The sequence below is a fragment of the Doryrhamphus excisus genome, chromosome 17, assembly GCF_030265055.1.
Source record: "Doryrhamphus excisus isolate RoL2022-K1 chromosome 17, RoL_Dexc_1.0, whole genome shotgun sequence".
NCBI classification, from domain to species: Eukaryota; Metazoa; Chordata; class Actinopteri; order Syngnathiformes; family Syngnathidae; genus Doryrhamphus; species Doryrhamphus excisus.
The window spans coordinates 12,328,368-12,353,363 of NC_080482.1; the positions used below are offsets into that span (position 1 = coordinate 12,328,368).

The following is a 24,996-nucleotide window of genomic DNA, read 5'->3' on the forward strand; positions in this document are numbered from 1 at the left end:
CCACTCGACCGCCGTGCAGCCCATCTGTAAAGCAGTTAAAAGCAAATAACATTTTTTTTAAATCTGGAAAAAGTTGCCTTAAAAGTCAAATAAGTTTGTAGTTTGTCGAGTAGTTCTCATGAGCAAAGGATGCTGATAAAAAAAAGGCTAAAATGACCCAGAAGAACATTTATTGATGAATTCAAAGCACAGCTGCTTGTTGACATGACTGTACTGTTCTGGATTACAATGATTTTATTTGAAAAACTAAGGTTAGTGACAGTCCATAAAGCAGAGGATGACTTGAGATGTTCTACTTATGAATGTCCCAGACTTGGAGAGCTGCTCTCCGTGTGGACCTCCGTCATCTCCTCCTCCTTTGGTGTTTGAGGAGCTGAACTCACAGAGCGTTCCTCCTGCGAGAGAGCTGAACATTGGAGCAAAGAGAAATAAATGAAGCAACTAGAAACTGAAATTGCCCTAGATATTACATGCTAGGGAAAGCAGTTAAAACAATAGGATCATAGCATTAGCATGAATTGATACCTGGTAGGCAGGCGATCATTGGCTCCTCCCACTGGCCGCCGGGCAGGCAGCTGATGACGGGATTCATCTTCTGCATGAAGCCTTGCTCACAGTGATAGCGTACCTTGGCGTGCGTCTCGTAGCGTGCACGTGTCTTACCAAAGAGCTTGGCGTTGGGAACTGTCGGCGGTTGACCGCAGGATGCTGAGGAGACGACAACATGGATAAGACCTTTGAAATAAAAGTGACTCATGTGGACTCACATAGGCCCTTCTTGCAGGTGTAGGACAGGTGGTAGTTGCATGGCACGTCGCTCCAGCGCCCGCCGTCGTGCCACACCATGGCAACACAGTCCTCTCCGGACAGGAAGTAGCTGTCAGGCTGTCCTTTGTGCCAGTTCTCGAACAGCTGAGTTGCAAGTCGAAAACTTCAATTGTGAACAGGAGAACAATGGAGCGGCAAACACTCACCAGAAGGTTACCGTCCGACCAGCGAAAGTCTCCCTCGATGGTTTTGTCGTTCAGGCCGATCCACTGATATTCTTTGTATTTGTCTGATGACAAAACATACACACATAGGACGCTTCATGAGGTATAGCTAAAGAGATCCAGTTCATGTATAATCAGAAGTCATTATTCAATTCAATTATTCAATTATTACTCTAATTCCTTCTGTTCTATCCTTCCATTCTTTCATTATATGTGTATTTAGCATGTTAGATTCCTTGATCACGAGCGAAGAATGGCAACTGAAGACAGATGGGTAGGGTTATTGGATGTCCCAATCCAATAAAAAAACACCTGTATCGGTCTGCATCTAAAATCTACAATATTAGACATAGACATAGACTTTCTTTATTGTCATTGCACAATAACACAGCAGTGAAAATGCCAACTAAATGTCGTTGCCTGGCTCCTGTGTAATAATAAATAATAATGTGGAGAATAAATAGATTACATAAATATGAACAACAATGTACAGCGTAAACAGTAATTTGTACAAATAATTTAAATAATTTCGAATAAATAACAATAATTTGAAGTTTTGGTTGTGCATGTGGGCAGGTGGAGGGGCTTATTTGGCATTGAGCAGTCTGATGGCCGGGGGAAGTAGTTGTCTCTAAACCTGGTTGTTCTACAGTGGATGCTGCAGAGCCTTCTCCCCAATGCCAGGCGAGAAAACAGTCCATGCTGGGGGTGTGTGGGGTCAGAGTAGATGCGACGGGCTCTTGTAGCCAAGAGCAAAACTTGTCATGCACAAGTTTCCTGTGGCAGCAGTTAAAAGGAGAACTGCACTTTTGCCCATCAAGTCAATTATGTAATGAAGTATTCATTCATTTTCTACCGCTTATCCTCACGAGGGTCGCGGGGGTGCTGGAGCCTATCCCAGCTGTCTTCGGGCGAGAGGCGGGGTACACCTTGGACTGGTCGCCAGCCAATCACAGGGCACATATAGACAAACAACCATTCACACTCACATTCATACCTATGGACAATTTGGAGTCACCAATTAACCTAGCATGTTTTTGGAATGTGGGAGGAAACCGGAGTACCCGGAGAAAACCCACGCATGCACGGGGAGAACATGCAAACTCCACACAGAGATGGCCGAGGGTGGAATTGAACCCTTGTCTCCTAGCTGTGAGGGCTGCGCGCTAACCACTCGACCACCGTGCCGCCCTGTAATGAAGTAATGTAAATGTAAATCTCTCCTTCATTATTACTCATCAAAGACGACGTTGGAGCAAATTAGCACAATTGTTTCAGTTTCAAAACTGTTAAAATTCCTTCCTAAAAGCTCCATGGCAGGAGCCCGCGTCCGCCCCAGCCGAAGAATGTCAGATTACGATCTGAGGGCCCTGAGGTGCAGACCAAACAACAGCAAGCTCAAGAAGAAGAGCAACATGAAACGTGGTGTTGTGTCTCCTTCCAACACTTCCACCATCGTCCAAACAAAGTCGTCACTATGGATGTCACACAGCATGGAGGAGAGGAATGTTGGAAAGAAGATGTGACGTGCCGATATCTGCTGCATGCACTCAACAAGTGTAGTAAAAGCTGCAAACATGAACATGTCTAAACGCATGTTGCTTGGAAAAGCAGAACATTGTTCGGTCATTGGGCTGCACGGTGTGGTCGAGTGGTTAGCGCGGAGGCCACACAGCTGGGAGAGCCGAGTTCGATTCCATCCTCTGTGTGGAGTTTGCATGTTCTCCCTGTGCGTGCGTGGGTTTTCTTCAGGTACTCCGGTTTCCTCCCACATTCCAAAAACATGCTAGGTTAATTGGTGACTCCAAATTGTCCATAGGTATGAATGTGAGTGTGAATGGTTGTTTGTCTATATGTGCCCTGTGATTGGCTGGCCACCAGTCCAGGGTGTACCCCGCCTCTCGCCCAAAGACAGCTGGGATAGGCTCCAGCACCCCCACAACCCTCGTTAGGATAAGCGGTAGAAAATGAATGAATGAATATTATATGATAACATCATTGGAGTACAATTACGCCTTTTTGTCGTTCTTCAACTTTTAATGAATTATGAAATAATGTTAGGTCATTGTTTGTTATAGGGCAATTTAGATCATAGCCAAGGGAATCCTTGTGAAATATTGCAAATGTTGACAAGTATGATAAGAGTGGGAGAGAGGTTTTTCAATATTCCTGAATCAGCAATTACCGTTGATGTGATGTTGCTCCTCAGGGGTCATAATGGAGATCAGGTGTCCGCCAATCGTACGGCAGTGTTGCTCCGCCCCCTCCCAGCTCTGCCGCGAGGTCACGTGACGATAGCAGAAGCTTTGGAACTTCTCCCAGCCGTCCTCGCACGCCTCGGCGTCTGTCAGCGAGAAGATGTCAGGAAGCGTCAGCGAGGTCGTGTCGCCATCGCGAGGTCGCGTCTCAGACCTTACCTGTCTGGCAGAGGACCCCGCCGTACCCAGGCAGGCAGAGGCACGTGGGCACATTGCCGTCCACGCACGTTCCTCCGTTCAAACATGGCCGCTCCTGGCACGAGTCTACAGAGAAAACATTAATTGTTTCCCTGGCACATTGTGTTTTCTGTTATATTTTTACTAGTGTGTGTGTGTGTGCTACACAAGGCCCGCCCACTTGTAGTTCTATGTGAGCCAATCAGATTCCCTTCTTTCCCTGGTACCTCTTATTTAGTTGCACTTGTGTTTGCCTCTTTTTAAATATATTCAAAGACAATGTTTTTTTATATTCTACTTTATATACAGAATACTGTTCCACTTTTTGTGTACACAGACCATAAGTGTTACGTTAAAAAACACAATTATAAAAATCTAATAAAGTGAGACCTAAAGTAGAGTTTTGTTTTATGTTTAGCGCATTTAAGGGATCTACATCATTCGATATTTACTTTTAAAACCTCTCCAAATTCAACATTTACCACCAGAGGGCGGTGTTTCTTCATGAATAGGATGCTCCTTTATTTCGCTGTCAATTTTACTTTCACAAAAAAAAAAGTAAAAAGCAAATTACGAAGTCTGCAGTTGTTTATATTATATACACCTGCAATAAAATTACCCAAATTATTTCATAAATTTTGTCTATAACTAAAAAGTAATCTGCTGGGTTTATAGTTATGAAGTTATGTACCAGTACTTGAGATGACTTCACGTCGAGCAGCCATGGCGGTCGGTACTTCCGGCTCCACAGTTGGGTCAGTGAAGTTCTCCAAGGTGTGATGTTGGTGGTGACAACCAGTGCATCTTTTGCCCAAATCAGTAATGGTCTCCTCTCCCTGAGGTCCACTCGTTGTGCTGGTGGTCCAGTCCACTGCTCCATCCTTTGTGACTTCATGCAAGGTTACAAAAAGGGGAGTACTGGACTCTGTATTGGATCCAGACTCCGGCAGTGTAGAGGAGGTAGGTCCTGGTTCCCTGTGTGTTGTCACGTGAGGGATCTGTGTGGTTTCAGGTTCATGTGTTCCAAATTCACCGTGGTGGTCTGGTAATTGAGTCGGGTTTGATAAGACCAGGCCCTCTGGACTGTCTTCTGACCAGAAACCTGATAATTTGGTTGTGGTTTCCCTTGGGTCATCAGGTCCATCATGGTCTGTGACATTGTGAACTGATTCTGTGTGATCATGTGTTTCAGTGTTATCTGGGATCAAGCTAACAACCTCGGTGGTGGTGCCGGGTGGGCTCGCAGAGGAGTGGATCAAGTCCACACTGAAGCGTGGCATCACAGTGACCTCTGCTGTCGGGATCTCGACGTGATGGACGTGTGGACTGAGGTCACCTGGTGTCGCTGACGTGATGGACGCTTCACCTGGATGCTCCTCACCAGCATCAGAACCTGTCCATGAAAAGATACACATGTTCAACTATAGAAAACGTTGAAGGTTCTTTATTTAAAAAAATAAACAATAGTAGTTTGAAAGATGAAAGCCATCTTAAGAAGCCATTTTGGACCATAATATGCTTCCAACTTTGTGGAAAGATCCTTTTCTGTTCCCGGCGCACAAAGCACCTCTTAAGGCATGCTTGGAGGAACCTGTGGGCTGACTTACTTGACTCAGTTGATGGCTCAGAGGAGGCCATTGTGGTGGTTTCCTTAGCAACCAGGATGTCCGTCATTACATTTCCTCTCTCCTCTCCAGACTCACTCTCCTCTGGATGGTCCTCAGGTGTGTTTTTGTCAGAAAAAGGTAACACGGTGGAGAAATTTGGTTCTTCACTGTGAGGCGATGTTGGAATGGATGACGTCACATCAAATACTCCAGCCTCCTGTCCGGAAACATCTCCAGAGGTGCTCAGATGGAGCGGCGTAGCCTCTGGGGTGCGGGTGTGATCCACATGATGATGTTCATCCGAGGAGCTGCTGAGCTCATCTGGTCTTGATGTTGCATTCAAAATAAGGATCTCGAGGCTTGGCGGCTCTGAGGACACCGGCCTCTCGGCATCAGAAGATGCTGGATGACGACCAAGCTCTATGTGAAGTTCTTGATGATGGGACTCACTGATCTCCTCGGGCTCCAGAGTCACAGACAGAGGAACCCCCCATGTCAAAGAGTCCTTCTCCAGAGGGTTTTGTGTTACAGAACTTATTGTGTGGGCCTCCTCCTCCCCTGTAGTGGTGAGTGTCTCCTCTGTGATGGGGAGTGTAGAGCGAAGATAGCTGATGTGCTCTGGTTCAGTTGTAAGAAAAGACGATGGAGATGGGATGTGAAGATTGCCTGCAGAGAAGATGTTTGTTGATGCACACCAGATGATGGAATTTGTCCCTCATGTTTTAAGCCCTGCTACCTCTGAAACAGTAGACGTCATGCCGGCTCTGATCTTCAGGGAACATCGTCTGGTTGCTTGGCCCCAGGGGTTCCACAATTTCGCAACGACCCCTCGGAGTTGGGATGGGGTGTCGCACACTGGCATCTTTCAGCCACCCTGAGCTGCAATGGTTCAGTCCCTCATTCCAGGCTGCATACAGCTGGGCGGGGCTGGCTAGCTCCGCCCCCTCCCTCAGGCAGTGAGCTTTGGCCTCCCAGAAGGTGAAACCCTCAGAGATGGAGCCATGGAACACCTCACCTGTGAAGTTCATGTTGCGAAAACCTCAATAGATGATACTTGACTATGGTGAAAATAAAACATTGCTCACCTGCAATATCCCCCACGTAGCAGTAAACATCAAACACCTGCTCAAGCTCCAATGTTTCAGCGTTCCTCACTTCTGGAAGTCCATCAGCGTTGCCCAAGCAGCCGTCTCGCGGCTCCCAAATGGGATATCTGAAGACGGACAGGACTCTTGGTATAAAAACCAGCTTAAACTGGTTCAAACCAGCTGTTGTCCTCACCTGACCGAGCGGTCTGAGACCCATCCTGCGCGGCACCGCTCGTACCCGCTGTGGAAAGACGCCAGGAGCTGCTCAGGGGTTGCGATTTGTGCCCCGATAGCCTGGCAGGCCTGGCGTGCTCGCTCAAAGGTGAAGGAGTGGCTGTTGGATGCATCCCGATGATGAAACACCAACCCTATCATGGAACCATGTCATCAATGGAGAGCTGCTGTTCTTGGCAACAGCGTTACTTTAAAGTCCTTTTTAAGGATGCCATCATAGCAAAGTGGGAGCCAAGACTGACCTTTAACCTTAACCTCTATGACATCAAAGGCGTCCTCGGGGCCCTGCTGCACCTCACAGCGGTACAAACCAGCATCACTGTGCCTTACGCCCTCCAACTTGAGCGTCAAGTCGGCCGGGGATACGCCGTAATGGAGCAGTGAGGCTCGGCTCTCGTAGGCCTCGCTGACTTGCACGTTGTCGCCACGAGCAACCAGGATCTCCGTCTTTTTGTCGTCGCCTATCAGGCTCCACTTGACCCGTGGCAGGGACAGGACGGCGTGGCGGCCGTTAGTGGATGGCGCCGGCGGCGGATGGGCCAACGACACCAAGCAGGTCAAGGTTAGCGAGGAGCCCAGCTCGGCGGACACGAGCGGACTGGCCGGGATGGTCACATGGAGGAGCTTTGCGTCATCTGCAAGGAGACAACGCGTTAAAAGTCCAGTGTGGACTTTGTGGAAAGTCCAAATTATGAGATAAGTCATCATTTTGAGATCAGAAAGTCAAAATTATGAGATTAAAAAGTCCAAATTATGAGATAAGAAAATCAGAATTATGAGATTAAAAAATCCAAATTATGAAATAAGAAAATCAGAATTCTGAGATTAAAAAATCCAAATTATGAGATAAGAAAGTCAGAATTATGTGATTAAAAAATCCAAATTATGAGATAACAAAGTCAGAATTATGAGATTAAAAAGTCCAAATTATGAGATTAAAAAAATCCAAATTATGAAATAAGAAAGTCAGAATTATGAGATTAAAAAGTCAGAATTACGAGATTAAAAAGTCCAAATTATGAGATAAGAAAGACAGAAATATGAGATTAAAAAGTCAGAATTATGAGATTAAAAAGTCCAAATTATGAGATAAGAAAGACATAATTATGAGATAAAAAGTCAAAATTAAGAGATAAAAAGTCATAATTATGAGATAAAATATTCATTCATTCATTCATTTTCTACCGATGAGGGAAAATTCATATTTATGAGGGTAAAAGGTCTAAACTATGAATATTATAAATGTGCAATTTGTATTTTATAGTTTGTTTTATCTCCTAATTATCAATTATTACTTATTATCTTATAAATGATTTTTTTTGTCTCATAATTGTGACTTTTTATCTCAGAATTTCAAATTCTCATCTCATTGTTATGACTTACCATTGGAGTATTTTTAACTTTCAGTGGCAGAATAAGGCTTCCATAAAAGTAAGACAAAACTCAACCATCATAAACATTTTTCTACTGTTTCGTCTTCACATCCAGTGAGATTTAGTGGGAAAGGAATAATATGTGCACTGTTTCGAGGGGCTAACTTTAGCTTCAGGCTAGGTGAGGTGTAGGTGGTGTAAATGTTATGATTATGGACTCATTAATGGTATATGCTAGTCTCGGCGTGTTTGCTTGTTTTTGGCATTTGCCCCTTTAAGTTCTTATGGTTTAAATTTTCCTTTCAACTGATTTTGCTGAGCTTTGTTGTTGCGTTGCAAAGCTGCATAGCATGGGTACAGTGATGATGATGATCCATTATTACTGTATATACAAATATATTTGGGGCTCAAGAGGTTTACCTTCTTCAATTAACATTGTAGCATTTGTACACTGGACAATAAATGGACTGTATGTAATTATCCCCACATCAAATGTCTTGATTCTACTTGTATTGTGGTATTTATTTTACTAGGCACTATCAGCATTGTTTCCCTCTGCTCTGCCGTAACTGCTGACTGACTAAGCATGGTGAAGGTCATAGTGGATCAAACCATTTTATGTAGCCAATATGGAAGTTTACTTCCAATATTGGAAGTATCACCTCGTACTTCGGTACGAGGTATATTATTAAAAAAACAAAACAAAAAAACCTTAAACTGTATTATCGAAAGCAGGAAGTGAACAAATGTAACAGTTACTGATTGTAAAAGTACCAGATAGAGGGGTAGGATTTAATAAGCTTTGCTTCTTCCTACTCCTTTTGGACATGTGGAACTGTGAACTGATTATGTGATGCACTCAATTGTAATCTGATGCATGTTCAAATGAAATAAAACCATTACCATTACTTTTGGTCAATGTGGATATTTAACTACCAAATACAACGGGTTATGACCATAACCATAACCAGATAGAATTTTTTTTTACCCATTTACTTCCTTAACTTCTAACCCGCTGCTCCTGGGATGTGATGGCTGACCTGACCTGAAGGTCACGCTACAGTGTTCCTTGTCATCAAGACGTGCGTGCAGAGTCTCCATAGGAATAGATGTTCAGAGGTCATTTATGATTTAATTTATTCTCTAGAGTCAGCAACAGAAGATGGTGAACATGATGGTGAAGACGACGGGGGTTGGTGGGGGGCAGGGGGGTTGACTACCTGGCTCATGCTCGGGGGTCGAGGACGTTGGTAGGACAAGCAAACAGATGGCGGTCAGCAACATGGACAGAAGCACGTCCCACCTGAGGGCAAAAGACAAGAAAAGAGCTGAAAAGCCAGTTTAGCTCAGGGGTGTCCAAAGTGCCCCCCTTCCCTCCGCATGCTTCAAATGTTCTGTATGTTGCCCTTGCTGGACAAAGTTTGGACACCCGTGACTGAAATAAAAAAAACATGTTAAACACATCTCGAGGATCATATATGCTTGACTTAATGTCGCCTCTTGTGGAAAAACGTGGTATTGCAGGATAGGAGCGGTGTGCGTTTTAGTTTGCTTGACGTTTCATCACGTGCTGGACTCTTAAATTAGAAAGCCCATAATTTACATTGCATTGTATGTTCAGCTTAGAGTGCAGTGTTAGTTCTCAGGCAGTATTCAAGATTACATTTTGTTACTTAGTATACAGAAAACGCATTGATGTTAATTTCATAAACATTGTGACTGTTAGAAAGCCCGTAATTTACATTGCATTGTATGTTCGGCTTAGAGTGTCGTTTGTCCTACGGTGTTCAGTGGTCAGTAAACGCACCACAGTGCGGGACGTTTTTTCGGTTGAACAATATATAGATCTCTGAGCCTTATTGCACCTCATACATCATATCACCAGGTTGATGCTGTGCGTGAATGCATAAAGGTGAGTTTTTTTGGCTTATTGTGGGAGCTGTGGAGTAGTATGGGCACCCTTTTCACAAAGTTAGGCTCCCTTTTCATCGGTGCTAATATCAGTATTTAAGCTAACTATGACTAACGGTTATTCTAGTGCAGTGTTTTTCAACCTTTTTTGAACCACGGCACATTTTTTACATTGGAAAAAGTTTGTGGCACACCACTAACCAAAAATATTACAAAATGACACTGCACAGTATATTTAATTACAATATAATTTCATAATTTATTTGTACTCAGTCAGTGTGAAACCTGGGCCTGTTTAGATGAACACAAAGCCGATATCCGTGCAGGAATGGAAGAAAGACACACACGAAGCTCTTCTTCAACAGCTCTCAGTCTCTCTCTGTTTTTAGTTTTTATAGCAGTTAGGCTTGAAAAGCTCAGCTCACACAGATATGTTGTGGAAAATGGGAGCAATGTCAGAACAGCTTTGTTGGCCAGAATGGGGAACTCCTTTGCAGCAGTCAACCAAAAACTGTCCAAAGGAAGATCAGAAAATCTTAGTTTTAAACTACGATCCTGTTTCAGTTCAGTTAGTTCCTCCTGCTCTTGTAAAGTTACCTTTCCAACAACTGATGCTGAGCTGTATGGGTCCCTAACCCAGTCAAAGCATTCAGTGGAGGCTGAAGAGAAATAAAATGACAACTTCTCCTTAAGACTTTGCAGATGTTTACCTATTACCTCACACAGTGCAGCAGTGGGACTTTGCTGTTTCTCTGTCAGTGGAACATCTCCAGGTTGGCACGTTGCACATGTTGTTGCCAGAGGTGCACCTTTAAACGGAATCCATTTACTTTATCTGTGCTTGTAAGCAGGTTTTCATTTCGGCCCTGCATCCTTGTGTTCAGTTCATTCAGATGATGAAATATATCAGCCAGGTATGCCAGCTTTGCGCACCACTCATCAGTTGCAAACAGATTTGAGTAATCAGACCTCTCATTTGTTAGAAACATTTTAAGTTCCTCTCGCAGCTCATACACACGGGTCAGCACCTTACCTCGCGACAGCCATCGGACCTCTGTATGGAGCAATAAGGCTTTATGCTCCGCTCCCATTTCCTCACACAGAGATGCGAATATCCGGCTTTTCAGAGGTCGTGTCTTTATAAAGTTCACTATGCGCACCACATCATCCAACACAGGAACCAGTTCTGCTGGTAAAGTCTTAGCGACGAGGGCCTCACGGTGCAAAAAACAGTGCGTAACAATCAGACCTGGGTTTCCTTCCTTCACTCGACTCACGAAGCCTTTGGTGCGCCCGACCATAGCTGCAGCTCCATCAGTGCAAACACTTGTGCAGTTTTCCCATGTAAGTCCTCCCTGGTCAAGATATTCCGATGTGACCCGAAAAATTTCCTCTCCAGTTGTTTTTTCTAGCAGTGCCTTGCAAAATAGGAAGAGCGGGCTTCACCCCCTCGTGACAGCTCTCTTAGTTTCCTTCTTTGCCTCTGTTCCGGTTTTCATGCCCTTATTTTGGTTCAACTTCCTTTCTTGTTCCCTTCTGCTCTCTGACTCATTTCACACACCTGTCTCTAATTTCCACTCTCCCTATTTAGTTCAGGTGTGTGCTCTTTCGTTTGTGGCTTCATTGTCTTTGTGTTTGGTTTGCCTGTAGTTGCTGTCAACTTAGCTTAAACGCCATTAAATTCCTTTTACCTACATTTTTGGTCCTGCTCTCTGCATTCTGGGGTCGCATCGCTAAGCTCGCAAGCCTGCTCGTGACAAAGTTTTCTCTAATCGTATCTCCATCCACAAAACGCACATTGGCCAAGAGCTGAGAATGTCCACTAATATCTGTAGACTCGTCCACTTGCAACGCAAATTTCCTACTGATGCGTATCTTTTCCAAAACATGGCTTTCAATGTATGTTGACATGTCATCAATACGCCTGGCAATTGTGTTATCAGAGAGCTGGACTTTAGCGATGTCTTTAACCGCGTCAGGGCCGAGCATCTCGTTGACAATGGCTTTACAGGCAGGTAGTATTAATGTCTCTGCCACAGTGTGCGACTTTTTGGATTTAGCAACGAGTTCGGCAACTAGGTAACTAGCTTTGAGCGCTTTCTCATTTACCTGTTTCGCTGTGTTAACACGCAGGCGAACAAAATAGTCCATTGGCTTGTTTTGAAGCGACGGGTGTTTCGTTTGGAGATGGCGTTTAAGCTTGCTTGGCACCATGGCATTGTTGGATAGCTTCTCGCCACATACCAGGCACAATGGAATAGGTGTCGTCTCATCCCCGGTGAAAGTAAATCCAAACGAAAGATAGCTTTCACTATATTGCCTTGAGCTCACCGTCTTTGCTTTCTTTTTCCCACCACTCATACTAGGACCTTCCTCCGGGTCAGAATCTTGTCCAGGGCCCAGTTCGGAGCTTGCAGTTGTCCTTTTTAAAAACTTCTCCATGACTGTCACCACGACTTCTCAAGTGCATCACTAATTCTATTCGAGGAACGAGCCAATCAGCTCCGTGTTGCCACACGGACGAATATTACATTACTCTTCATTACATTAGTCTTTACAGCACGGACACTCGACAATGACATACTATTTGTAAAAAAGATTAATAAATATTATTCATTCATTCATTCATTTTCTACCGCTTTATTAAAAAAAAAGTGATACTGGATAATTTCTCACGGCACACCTGATGATCTCTCACGGCACTAGTGTGCCGCGGCACAGTGGTTGAAAATCACTGTTCTAGTGAGTGTCATGTTTGCTTGGTTTCTTTGTTGAATTTCTGTGTGTAGCGTACCTTTAGCTCATCATTATACTTGTGTAATATGAGTTACATTACGTTACTTATCATTTATTGTGTATTTGTCTTTCTATGTATGTCTCATCAGTACCACATCATAACCTAAATAAAATCACCAAAAGAGGACAATCTTCCGTATTTGAACACACCCCCTATACCTTTGACCGCTCCAAACTAGTGCATCCTGGGAGACGATCTGACAACCCGAGAAGCCTCTCCGCTTCTCACATACGGGACTTCCTGTTACATCTTGGTTTTCCAGACCTAAATCCTTTTAAAACAGACGGCGTGGATGTGTGTGTGTCCTTGTAGCTTAGTCTGCAATGTGAGCAGAATTCTAATTTCCCTAAATGAAGGTTGACCTCTGACTCAACCAGATTTACCGTCATCGCTGCCCCTTTACTTCTTTAGTTCAGGATTATCCCAGGAAAAACTTCCCGTTGTGCTTTAGGAGCTGCCAGCATGTTCCCAGCACACCTAGGTGAGCAATGAGGTGCTGTGTTGTGTTAGTATATTCTTTTCTACTGAAAGAAGCTCAAGTTGTCGCTTTGTGCTTTTGTGAAGACATCCGAGGCTGCGCTAACACATTCATTAGCCATTTGACTGGAGAATTTGGTGTGTTTGAACGCTTTCATTAGTGTTCCCTTTTTTTTTTTTTTATTTGTGGCAGCACGCCATAAATACATTTGGACCACCACAAATACATTTGGTGCTACCTGTTCACCCTCGCTCATGAACATATTATAGGGGTATTCATAATGCAGCCTGGGGGCAGTTTGCGGTCCACAGCTGTTTTTCTTATTTGTTCGCAGCACATTCTGAAAATATAATTTCACAACAGCAGGAAAAATAAGCAGTAATTTTGTAAGAATAAAATAAAAAATTTAAGACAAAAATTTAATAATGAGAAAAAGTTGTAATTGTACTCCAATTATGTCATAATATTTATTCATTAATTTTCTATACCACTTATCCTCACAGGGGTCGCTGGTATGCTATCCCAGCTGTCTTTGGGCAAGACAGCCCTGACGTAAATAGACAAAGCCATGTAGATTTTTCAAGTACAAGCTGAACGATTAATGCTGATACCCCTATTGAAAAGCCAGGATTTTAAGAAATGCTACAAATGTTTGACAGACAGTATGAATTGCCTGTGATAATTTTTTCAGATTGAAAGATTCATTTATTCATTCATTTTTGACCACGGGGATGCTGGAGCCTATCCCAGCTGTCTTCGGGAGATACACCCTGGACTGGTGGCCAGCCAATCACAGGGCACATATAGACAAACAACCATTCACACTCATATTCATACCTATGGACAATTTGGAGTCGCCAATTAACCTAGCATGTTTTTGGAATGTGGGAGGAAACCGGAGTACCCGGAGAAAACCCACGCACACACGGGGAGAACATGCAAACTCCACACAGATATGCCCGAGCGGGGAATCGAACCCGAGTCTCCTAACTGTGTGGCCTGGGCCATAATGCATTTGATTTCAATATACTTTAAAAAGGATTCAAAAATATGAATTGGCTTTGTCTCATTTTGATGTGTACTTACGGACAAATGGTGCCAAAGCCCCTCCACCCACTCCCTCCCACCCAGAGCAGGCAGAGCACGCATCTAGGCAACATGGTGGTGCTCACACAAGCATCACAAGCGGCTCAATAGTCTTTGACTTCACCTCCGACAGAAGGGACGGCCAAAAGCGGATGCTGGACACTTTGCCAACAAAGACCATTTGAGGACGGACGGGCTGGAAAAAGAGAAAATATATAACATCTATTGTACGCTTTCTCGTTATTAAGAATTACAACCTTTTTTGTTGACGTGTTTAGAGCCATCTTTGGGATAAATAAACAACGAAACTTGTGGGAAAGTTACTTTGCACACATTCTGGGAACAAACAACAATGAAATCTTTTTGCAGTGTGCTGTCCTCTAGTGGTTTGGAGTATGAACTACAGCCATCCTGTTAGCTACTGACTTCACAAAAGTATTAAAAGGCAAGTGTTTCCAGTATGTGAGATGATTAGGCAGAATTGCTTTGAGTTTTAAAAGCTTATTCTTATTCTTATTCTTCAGCACAGCAGATGATTGAACTCACTGCTTCTTATGTGGCAAGAAAGAGCCAATCACAAAGCAGCTATGCTGAGAAAAGCCACTTAGTTTATGGGCAACGTGTTCTCTATATTATTCATATAGAATCAAAGCAATCGATACTCAGTACACATTCTTATTTTGCACTTAATGTCAGTGCAAGGTTCTTCCATACCTTAAAAATGTAGTCAGAATTTCAAATACAAGCAATTTGTTTATCCTGGTCTAGACTGTTTGGTACTGCAATAAGGCTAGTCAAAGATCCTCTATATGACAGGAGAGCACTGCTCACCTGGTCTCATTGTAGGACCCACAATTTCTTAAAATAAACTTAAAATATATCATTCTATATTAAAAATAACCATCAAAATACATGCATGTCAACTACATTTAAAAAAACAATATTAAATGATAATATTTGTATGTATTTCACAATTCTCTCTTTTTTTTAAAAGAACTACCACATAATTACATGAAATATTTTTATGTAATTTTTTACTTGTCTCCAATGTAATTGCACGCTGTAGTGTTTTTCTGAATCTGCTGCAAAAAAAAGCTAATTAGAGATCTTCTATATGACAAGAGGGCTTTGCTGACTTTGAGATACTGCAAAAGTACTCATCAGAAATCCTGTGCTGTTTTTCAGCCGCTTGGGTAAAAATCAATAATCAAAGATGCTCTATATCAGTGATTCTCAAATGGATTGGTCCCAGGACCCACCGCCACTCCTCCATGATCCAAAGTGCCGAATCTCAAACTTCTCAAATATCTTATATTTAAAGTTAAGCAGTGAGAAGCTGCCCTCTCTCTTTATGGGTTCTCTAGCAGATATCTCCAGCTGTGTGTCGGGCCGACAGCATGTAAAGTGCCCACTCAATATACGTATGTGCCCTCAAGTTTGAATGAACATGAACGTGGCATGCACCCGGTGACGGTGAACCAAGCAAATAGCACCAACAGGAACACAAGGTGTATTCAAGGACATTGCAACCCACTTTAGTAATCTGCTAAAAAAAATCCTTATGTTTAATGATTGCATATATAGGAATGTGTGTTTTAGTTTAGGATAAGTTAATTTGGGAATTTGTCACTTTTTGTCAAATGTCCAGTTTTTGCATCACATAAAAATAGAAAGAAACCAATAAATCAGTGTTTTGTTCCCTCTTAGTGTTTTATTCATCATGTAGGAAAGAAAGACAGAAATGATTTAAACAATTAGTTCGATTAGCTCAGTGTAGCTTTGTGTCATTGCAGCTGTAATGCTAGAAAAATATGAATTGTGGATTTTGGGTGTGTTGTGTTAGCAAAAGAAATCAAATGGACTCACTTCATTTTCTTCCAGGTGAGGTTCAGTGTTTCTTCTTGTCAGTATGGTCAGGTCCTGCTGCTTCCCAATGTCAAAAAAGAAGTGAAAACAGGAGGGGAGGCTTGCTGTGTCTGTCCTGACTGCTCAGGCGAAAGGAGATTTAAAAAAAAAAAAGAGGCTAGGGTGAGGGCTGAGAGCTTGGACTGCGAACGTCCTCCTCCTCCTTCATCGTCACCTCACCCTCCACCAGGGGTGCCACCAGGAATTCCGGGCCCCATGAAAAACAAATCACCTCGGGCCCCCCTTCAGGCAACACCTCTTTGAGTTTTTCCCTTCAGGGGTTGGCACAGCAACCCAAGCCACAACATCTCCTCCATCCAACCCTGTCTTCTGCATCTGTCTCTCTCACACCAACTACCCTCATGTCCTCCTCCATTACATCCATAAACCTCCTCTTTGGTCTTCCTCTACGCCTCCTACCTGGCAGCATCCTTCTACCAATATATTCACTATCTCTCCTCTGGACATGTCCCAACCATCTCAGTCTGGCCTCTCTGATCTTTATCTCCAAGGCCTCTAACATGTAATGTCCCTCTGATGTACTCCTTCTTGATCCTATCCATCCTGGTCCTGGTTTAACTGAGAGCTGCACATGCAAACGCCTTGCTGCTCCAGCTGTGTAATATTTATTGCTCGTACAGTTGCTGTGTAATTGTAACAATAAAATTCCTAAAGGTTTTTAACATTTATGAAAGACTATGAAAAATTGGTTTGGTTAGAATATTTCAGTTAGATTGGTAATGGTTTTATTTCATTTGAACATGCATCAGATTACAATTGATTGCATCACATGATCAGTTCACAGTTCCACATGTCCAAAAGGAGTAAGAAGAAGCAAAGCTTATTAAATCCTACCCCTCCATCTGGTACTTTTACAATCAGTAACTCTTAAATTTGTTCACTTCCTGCTTTCCTAATATGGTTTAATTTTTTTTATTTTTATCACATATCTTTTTTGTTTTCTTTTTGTCCCGTACCGAAGTACAAGGTGATATGACCATACAGTGACATAATGGGTAACTGTCAATATAGTGATATATGGGGCACATCATGACTGGTCCAAGAAATAAGGAGTTAGTATGTTCTCTGTAGGCGGCATTATGAATTATCCTTACTGACCTTTTTTGCAGTACATTTAGCGAGTGAAGATTGCTTTTATAGTTCTTACTACCTAGAATATTACTATTAAAACCTTCTGTATCGACTTAACACTAAGGTTCCATTGCAATTGCAAGTCAATTTCATTGCAAATGTTGATCCAAAATTGTTGATCAACAACAAGCTAGAAGGAGGCTTTGAAGTAGCATACAGTGGCTCCTCGATGCAGCAGCATAATCCAGGCTTTATTAAAGTGTAAAAATAGAACATTATTTATGGCCGTCTCAATGAATCGTCTTAGCTGCATGGCAAAAAATGTGCAACATGCACAAATTCCTCACTGTGGTTCATAAAAAGTGAATTAGACACATGTGGCTAATGGAAAATGTAAATTCTTAATCAGCTGCCCCAGCAGGTTGCTGCAATCCATATTGTATTATATGGCCACCTTTCCTGTCAAGCATTTCAATTCATTAAGCTGGCTAGCACTTCATCTTCTATACTTTCCAACTTTGAGAAAAATATCCAGTCATTAGAAAGGATATTTTCTTCCCAAAGGTTGAACAAGGACAGGTTGAAGCATATAGGTCCACAGTGTGGATGCAGTGATACATTGTGACAAAGTTTGGTTTTTTTGCAACATGTAATAAGGCCTGGATGTTTTTCTTTTTAACTGGGCACTGGAAATATAAACATATTAATTTGCGCACGTTCCTTTTGTTCCTTTTTTATTATTATTTTTCCTGAAATCAGGTTTGAATCTTTGTCAATTAATTGTTACATGTCAGAATTCACTTTTTGTTGTTTTGAAATGGTTTATCAATGTCTAATTTTTAAATAATTTTTTTACACACAAGTGAAACTGTCAGAGAACCATAAAAATTATTTTAAACCTTTGGTCATTGTAAAAATACATAAAATACAAACAAGCAGAAGCATTTAGTGCTGCTCATTTATACATTTGTCTGATTTTGGGCTGTTGTTTTTTTTTCCCCTCTCAGCTTTCTGCGGCAACAATGGAGACAAGGGAGGTGTTTGATGTGTGAGGTCACTTGTGCTGCAGGACTGACGACACAACCTCTGCTCCAGTGAAGAAGCATTTCACCGTGACAGCCTGAGTTCACACTGAGGTAACATTACGATGTGACTGACCACCTTTCCTCACAGCAGCAGTTTTAAACAGGATGTGATTGGGGGGAGTCCTTTTCAATGATCCAATCAGCTTCCACTGATGCTGACTGGCTCTCCTGAGGCCAGCATCTTCTCCCACTCGTCCTCCACCACTTTGTAGAGCTCCATGGTGGCTTGAGCGTCTTCCACCGAGGAGTGACCTTGGCAGCCCATCTGAGGACACGCAGACATCACATTGGTCAACATTGGTCATCTTTCAGGCACATTCAAAAAGCAGTCTCCTACCTGGATGTCACGGTTGAAAAAGACCTTGATGAGCTTCTTCAGCGCGACGCACTGATTCGCCCTGAAGCCCGCCTTTTCATTCAGCAGCGGGATGCGGGACGTGTCTCTGGTCATGGCGGGGGGGTGTGAATACTGAAGGACCTTGAAGTCATTGTGCACGGCATGGCCGACCACCACCTTCCCCTTGAGAAGCTTCACTACCTGAAACCACAGCAAGCAATTACCAGAAGAGGGATGGGGATTATTAGCATGTAAACGTGTGAAAGAACGTAACAAACGCTAACTTCACCAGCATTGAAACGGATTACTTAAATTGTATAGCATCATCAATATTTTTCATGTCTCACTATGCCAAACAAATGGCTTGAGGTGTTTATCTCACCTCCTTTCTGGCTTGGTGGAAGGGCGTGGCATCCCAGAGGTCACGGGGTCGGATGCCGCTCCAGGGTGTGCGGTAATCGGTAACAGGCATGCTGGGTTTGACGTACTTGTCGTACACAATGTCGCCCTCATAGGTCACAATGCTGCAGCGTGCCAGCTGGCTGACCCATCCTTTGGGACCCGTGCCCACCATCTCACAGTCGATGGCAAGGAACTTGCTGGGCACTGCAGCTCCTGCGGTAACACTCAATGAAGGCTGATGGTGTGAGGAAGTCTGACATGATGGATGCTTATTGAATCTATTATTTTTGCCCTTGCTTTTTCTGAATTGATGCTCCCCGGAAGTTTCTTCATGCTGTTTGATATGCTTGTTGATATGTGACCTGATCAGTGCCTCTGCCTTTGATCCTGGTGAAGAAAGGGAATTCCGATCTGAAGCTTGCTTGCGCTTCCACTTCTGTCTGCGTTCTGTGAAGCATTTCCCTGTTTTTCTCACCCGGCTCCTGGTTAATATTCTTGCCTTGCTTTGAGATGTAGGAGATTCTCCAGAAAAGCACACATTGATCATAATGTCCGACATCTTTGTAGGAAGAATGGATGTGGGGTGCTTGGTCATATGTACCAGGTGGGTTACTCCAGCTGTATTGCTCCCATTGAAACCTGAAATTCAGCGTGTATTATTTATATTGCTTACTATAATCACATTTGATGAAGTGTGACGCTTTGGCCAGAATCTATCCAATCTAAATCGTATATCTTTAAAGTTGAACCATTGTTGTTGTACCTGTGCTTCATTTAACGGTAACTTGTGAGATTTGACGTCGACAAGCAGCATGTCTTTAGGTAGCTAATGCTAAAAGACGACCACAACACTGACTTTACAAATATCACTTGCTGTATACGATACAAACTTAACTGCATTAAGAACAAGTGGTAGTACGAAGAGCAATTGGAAATACATAAAAGGTAAATATTCTTGTGTTTTGTTAAAACAAGTTACACAAACCTGCTGCCTGCACCATCCACCACCGACGAAGCCGCGCACTTCCACTTCCGGGTTATGCTGCCTTTAGTTAGTATCCGATCAGAAAATGTTTTCCGGAAAGTATAAGTACAGATGTTTTAATGTAGGTCTACACACGAGACACACACCAGCCATGTCATTTAACATTAAATAAGAACGTTTTGTAATAATTATACTTTTCGTACAATGTGTATAGTATGTGACGAGAAGTCAGTTAGACGTTCCGATTTACAATGAGGACATGAACGCACCAGCACTCTTGCGATCTATTGAAACTTGACCAGCAAAAATACATACTCATTGCGAAGCGTGTCTGTAAGATGTGGCCGATCGGAGACGCGTGGGTTGTCATTTTGGACATTTTTTTAACACACATTCAGGCTCGATAAGAAGGGTAGCTCATTCCAAGTTAGCAATTTAGCTTTGGACTCGCATGTCAACAGCACAACATGGGAGAAAATTCACAGCAAAGTCTTTCTTCAGACGAGCAAAAAGAGCTAGCCAAAAGACTCACCGCCTTTCTGTCCCAGTACAGATACTTATCGGAGTCGTACATAATTGTGAGTAACGCTGAATGGCCACAGACCATGGCTAACTTCAATTGCTAACAATCTTACTTTGTCCAACAGGAATTCTTCGCTGAGGATTTATGGCACAAGTTACCCGGCAGCTGGCAGTCTGTGCTGCAGCAACTGTCCTACCCCCAGATTGCAGACCTGCTGCTGGATGCAGAACATAAACACAGGAGGTAAAACTAGATTATTAAAAGTCACAAAACGTACCTTTATAGGATGTTCACTTGTCTGTATTGGCTGTGAGATCCCCAAAACACCATCTTTTTCATTGATCTTTTCTCTTACACAGCGTCATTGGGAGTGTTTCTGGCTTCCCAGCATGCCTTGCGACATTTGTTTTGCCAAACGTTGCTAAAGTTACATGCATGGAGTTTATTATTCCCATACTAGTAGTAGTTGCCTTATGTGTGTGTACTTACCTGTCACATGTTGTGCTGTAATTGTAGTTAGTGGTCTTTATAGTGAGCCCCTTGAGCTCACTGCAAGTGAGTTTGCAGCAATATGTATAAATATTAAGACAAAATGTTCAAAATGTGCAGGCCACACTAAACTGTGATGTCAAGTAGGGGTCCACAAAACCTTGTGGGCCATGGGTTTGAGACCCCTGCTCTAAAATGAAATAAATATGACCTCATAAATACAATCTCATCCTCTTCAGGTATCCATGCATGTGGCCGCTGTCCCTTTTGGCTTTCCGGGCCACAGCCCACGCACTCACCTTTCCCAGACACTCCTGGCGGGGCCGAGATAACGTGGGTGGTTCGGCGAAACCCTGCGAGTTCCATGACAACCAGAACCAGAGCGCCTTGCTGGCCCACATTTTCCGGAAGCATGTCAAGCCCAAGAAGCAGCACGAGATTCGCGAGCTGGGGACGGTACTGAAGAGCCGTTTGTCCACATTCACTGACTGTCCGCTACATTCATTTATTTGGTTGTGTTTGAATCTCAGCTTGTCAAACAACTTTGTGAACACACTGAGTGCAAGCAAGTCGTGGATGTCGGCTCTGGACAGGTAGCAGTGACTTTCATTCTATTTTTTAAAATATGGAAAAATCTGTTTGTCATACGAGGCACTAATCAACACTCATTACAGGGTCATTTGACTCGCTTCCTGTCGTTTGGGCTTGGTTTGTCTGTGACCGCCATTGAGGCTGAGCCCACCCTGGTTGCCACGGCAACCAAGTTTGATGGACAGTTGCTACTGGCCCTGGAGAAGGAAAAACACAAACAGGTATATGATTTACCAAAACCTGTTTCCAGCGCGCTTTCTTGTCAAATTATGTGCACCTATATATATATATATTTTTTTCCCACAAGACTGCTATCTATCTTTGGCAGTCAGGCTGGGTGAGCGTAATTACATTTTCTAATTTGCATATCTGGCCATGATGCATTTGTAGGAGAGAGGAATACTGTCTGAAAATAAACGTGAGTGGGAAAAAAAACAGAAAAACAAACAAAATAACAAATGTGTGCAGCAGAATATCACAGCAGGACCTACTGCTCTTCGAGAAGAGTGATGTGTGCTGTCTTGTCGGATTATCACAGATCATATTTTTGTCAGCGACATTTGTGGTTACTTAGCAAAACACTGCCTCACAGAGGCAGAGAATTGCAAATCACGCACTCAGCCCCTACCAAGTCACTTTTAGTGACTATGCTGTAGCACAATGAAGCCTTAAGACCAGGGGTCTCAAACTCAATTTACCCGGGGGCCACTGGAGCAAAGGCCTGGGTGAGGCTGGGTCACATCAGGTTTAAAAAAAAAAAATTATTTATTTTTATTTATATTATAAATTTATATATGTTTTATTCATTCATTTATTAAAAACTGAAAAAATAAAAATAAAAAAACGCCATCAATAAAAAGATGAAAAATAAATAAATCAAAATAAAGAAAACAAATAAATCAATCAGTAATAAATAAATAAATAAAACAGCAAATAAGAAAAACATAAGAAACCACATATAGTTGGTGGGTAGAGAAATTCTTTTTTTCCAAAATTAAATTAACTAACTAAATTACTAACTACCAATTACTAACTAAATTACTATTATTTAACCTTTAACATGAACATTAATGAAACTTAACCATTTTACCCAATTAGCAAATTAGCATCGTGACATCTGGGCGCAGCGTCGTAACTTGCAAAATCGCATCAATTGTGTCCGGTGTGCACACAGCTTTAAGCTGTCATTTCTGGGTACATGATACCATGCAGCATCCACATCAAACTCGTGCGGTTAAGCTTTCATATCAAGGTGGGGGCCTCAAACTCTCATCCCATGGGCCGCATTTTGCCCGCGGGCTGCGAGTTTGTGACCCCTGCTTAAGACCCAATGACTGCGTGTTAGCCTGTTAAAAACTCATTTGTTTTCATCAGAATTGTTCCTCTGAGCTGCCATCATCAGAGGCGCGTCCTCGCCATATGACAGGTTGGGTCGACCCCAAGGCATCATGGGAGGTTTTCGTCAAGCAGCTGGGTGCAGACCGCCATGTTGGGGAAGGTCAAGTTGTTCCGGTAGGACACTGCAAAAAAAGACTGCGGCCGTCGCCATGCTGCGCCTCACATGACTCGAAATCAACAAGTCTTACTGAAGATGAGTCTTGTAACTCAAACTGCATCCAACAAGGACGTCCAGGCTTTGTCCTGACTGGTCTACACGCCTGCGGGGACCTCAGCTCCACACTCCTCCGCCATTTTGTCAAGTGTCCGCACATCCACGCCATCACCTCTGTGGCGTGCTGCTACATGAAACTCACCACCAAAGAGCAGCCCGCCCCTCCAGGCGTGGTCGGACCGCCAGTTCCACCAAACTCAGATGGAGATTCCTTCCCCTCGGATTTTGGCTACCCCATGAGTGAGCATGTGCGGGGGTTGCCGGGACACGAGCTGTCGTACAAGGCGCGGGAGGGGGCGTGTCACGCAGTGGAGCACTACATTGACAGGCTGAGAGAGGAGAGCGCGCTGCTGCGAACACACTGCTACCGCGCCATGCTGGAGACCTTCATCACAGAGGCCAGGCCACAGTTGCGTAGGGCAGGAATCCAGACGGTGAAGAAAGCCCACTTGTTGACCTTTACTGAGTGAGTGGACAGTCTGCGCACAATGTCTATCAAACTTTGTCACTGTCAGCTTGCATTTGGACCACTTGATCCAGATGGGGGGGGGGGGGGGGGAAAGCAATCTATAGGATTGGAGTGGAACAAAGATGATGTTGAGTTTAAAAGTGACATATTTACTTAATTGTATGACTCAGGTATGCCAAGTTGGGTCTGGCCCGGGTTGGCCTGCCCCCCTCCTTGCCTCTTGACCCGGTGCGTGTGGAGGCCATGCTGGAGCAGCAAGGGAAAGTGGTTGTCTACTTCAGCTTGGCTCTGCTGCTGGCGCCAGTGGTGGAGACGCTGGTGCTGCTGGACCGCATGATCTACCTACAGGAGAACGGTAAGCCGTCCCAACCACGAGATCCATGAGCCCAATATCCAACTAAACCCTACCGTGTCTCCACAGGTGTGGACAGCCAGCTGCTGCCTCTTTTTGACCCTAATCTTTCCCCAAGAAACTTTGTCCTTGTGGCTCTGAAGACAGGAGGGTAGAAAAAGATTGTTTTTGTATTTTTTGCACTCTGGTGGTATAAATCACCTTTTTAGTCTGAAATATTGCTATTTTTTACAGTTTAGGCCTGCTTTTTAGAGGTTTTATGCTCAGCTTCACTGCAATGCATCATAGCTTATGTGCAAAATGTGGCTCATTTCAGAATAAGTGAAACAACAACCCAGAAAATGTGAGAAAAGTAAAGCAAAAAGACATAATGTAAGTACAAAAAGATAAAATGTTGAGACTAATAAGTAAAAACACAAGGATATGTGTAACTTTTAAAAATATATTATAAATATCAAAGGACCGCTGGACAGCCCTGACGTAAATAGACAAAGCCATGTAGATTTTTCAAGTACAAGCTGAACGATTAATGCTGATACCCCTATTGAAAAGCCAGGGTTTTAAGAAATGCTGCAAATGTTTGACAGACAGTATGAATTGCCTGTGAGAATTTTTTCATATTGAAAGATTCATTTATTCATTCATTTTCGACTACTTATCTTCACGAGGGTGGCGGGGATGCTGGAGCCTATCCCAGCTGTCTGCGGGAGATACACCCAGGACTGGTGGCAAGCCAATCACAGGGAATCGCCAATTAAGCTAACATGTTTTTGGAATGTGGGAGGAAACCGGAGTCCCCGGAGAAAATCCACACACATGGGGAGAACATGGAAACTCCACACAGAGATGGCAGAAGGTGGATGTTAAAACCTCTTTCTTGTGGACCAATTTTCACGTCATGAGTTTTGGGTGTATTGTGAAGTACTACAATGTTTGTATTCCTATTTTTAAATGAATTGTTTCAAGACTAGTAAATAGTGAATTTAAAAAATGAAAATTGTGTGTTTTTTAATGATGTAACTGAGGGAAGTGGAAAGTTAACAAGTTTAATGTTACAACCAAGTGCTGTGTTTTATCTGACAATATCCCCATTTCCCAAAACAGACACACACAGAATACACATGATCCCGAGCAGAGGATGACGATGTAGACA

General features: G+C 43.2%; 3 protein-coding genes across 8 annotated transcripts; 1 reads left to right on the forward strand and 2 right to left on the reverse strand.

The window, feature by feature from the left end:
• Positions 1–209: 209 nt before the first annotated feature.
• Positions 210–16,183, reverse strand: bcan (brevican). Of its 4 annotated transcripts, none has more exons than XM_058053034.1 (14): positions 15,868–16,183; positions 8,950–9,032; positions 6,599–6,991; positions 6,316–6,490; positions 6,120–6,247; positions 5,771–6,049; positions 5,035–5,700; positions 4,119–4,820; positions 3,410–3,514; positions 3,178–3,336; positions 975–1,057; positions 768–912; positions 526–708; positions 210–406 (listed from the first exon to the last, which is right to left on the reverse strand). In XM_058053034.1, the coding sequence occupies exons 1-14, from the start codon at positions 15,870–15,872 to the stop codon at positions 297–299; spliced, it is 3,216 nt and encodes a 1,071-aa protein (XP_057909017.1). In that variant the 5' UTR covers positions 15,873–16,183; the 3' UTR covers positions 210–296. The 4 variants fall into 4 exon arrangements, with proteins under 4 accessions (XP_057909017.1, XP_057909016.1, XP_057909019.1 ...); XM_058053033.1 differs by lacking the exon at positions 15,868–16,183 and adding an exon at positions 10,674–11,061; XM_058053036.1 differs by lacking the exon at positions 15,868–16,183 and adding an exon at positions 10,358–11,060.
• mettl25b (methyltransferase like 25B) lies at positions 9,516–24,857 on the forward strand. 2 transcript variants are annotated; one of them, XM_058053039.1, is made up of 9 exons: positions 9,516–9,641; positions 18,006–20,385; positions 20,455–20,573; positions 21,059–21,275; positions 21,350–21,412; positions 21,494–21,631; positions 22,785–23,488; positions 23,662–23,846; positions 23,913–24,857. In XM_058053039.1, the coding sequence occupies exons 2-9, from the start codon at positions 20,275–20,277 to the stop codon at positions 23,996–23,998; spliced, it is 1,623 nt and encodes a 540-aa protein (XP_057909022.1). In that variant the 5' UTR covers positions 9,516–9,641; positions 18,006–20,274; the 3' UTR covers positions 23,999–24,857. The 2 variants fall into 2 exon arrangements, with proteins under 2 accessions (XP_057909022.1, XP_057909023.1); XM_058053040.1 differs by having other exon boundaries at positions 18,006–18,134.
• isg20l2 (interferon stimulated exonuclease gene 20-like 2) lies at positions 16,630–20,714 on the reverse strand. Of its 2 annotated transcripts, none has more exons than XM_058053043.1 (4): positions 20,608–20,714; positions 18,803–19,461; positions 18,421–18,621; positions 16,630–18,348 (listed from the first exon to the last, which is right to left on the reverse strand). In XM_058053043.1, the coding sequence occupies exons 2-4, from the start codon at positions 19,415–19,417 to the stop codon at positions 18,223–18,225; spliced, it is 942 nt and encodes a 313-aa protein (XP_057909026.1). In that variant the 5' UTR covers positions 19,418–19,461; positions 20,608–20,714; the 3' UTR covers positions 16,630–18,222. The 2 variants fall into 2 exon arrangements, with proteins under 2 accessions (XP_057909026.1, XP_057909025.1); XM_058053042.1 differs by lacking the exon at positions 20,608–20,714 and adding an exon at positions 19,808–19,868.
• Positions 24,858–24,996: the final 139 nt, after the last annotated feature.

Excerpts from the sequence above, each read along its gene's own strand:
- bcan (XM_058053033.1), bottom strand. Across the intron at positions 3,515-4,118 it reads TGAAGTCATCTCAAGTACTG|ACTCGTGCCAGGAGCGGCCA; the intron begins GTACATAACTTC and ends TTTTCTCTGTAG. Across the intron at positions 1,058-3,177 it reads GGAGCAACATCACATCAACG|ACAAATACAAAGAATATCAG; the intron begins GTAATTGCTGAT and ends TTTTGTCATCAG.
- isg20l2 (XM_058053042.1), bottom strand. Across the intron at positions 18,622-18,802 it reads TCCACCAAGCCAGAAAGGAG|GTAGTGAAGCTTCTCAAGGG; the intron begins GTGAGATAAACA and ends CTGTGGTTTCAG. Across the intron at positions 18,349-18,420 it reads TTTTCAACCGTGACATCCAG|ATGGGCTGCCAAGGTCACTC; the intron begins GTAGGAGACTGC and ends GCGTGTCCTCAG.
- mettl25b (XM_058053039.1), top strand. The coding sequence starts at position 20,275 with ATGGGAGAAAATTCACAGCAAAGTCTTTCTTCAGACGAGCAAAAAGAG. Across the intron at positions 21,276-21,349 it reads AGATTCGCGAGCTGGGGACG|CTTGTCAAACAACTTTGTGA; the intron begins GTACTGAAGAGC and ends TTTGAATCTCAG. Across the intron at positions 23,847-23,912 it reads GATCTACCTACAGGAGAACG|GTGTGGACAGCCAGCTGCTG; the intron begins GTAAGCCGTCCC and ends GTGTCTCCACAG.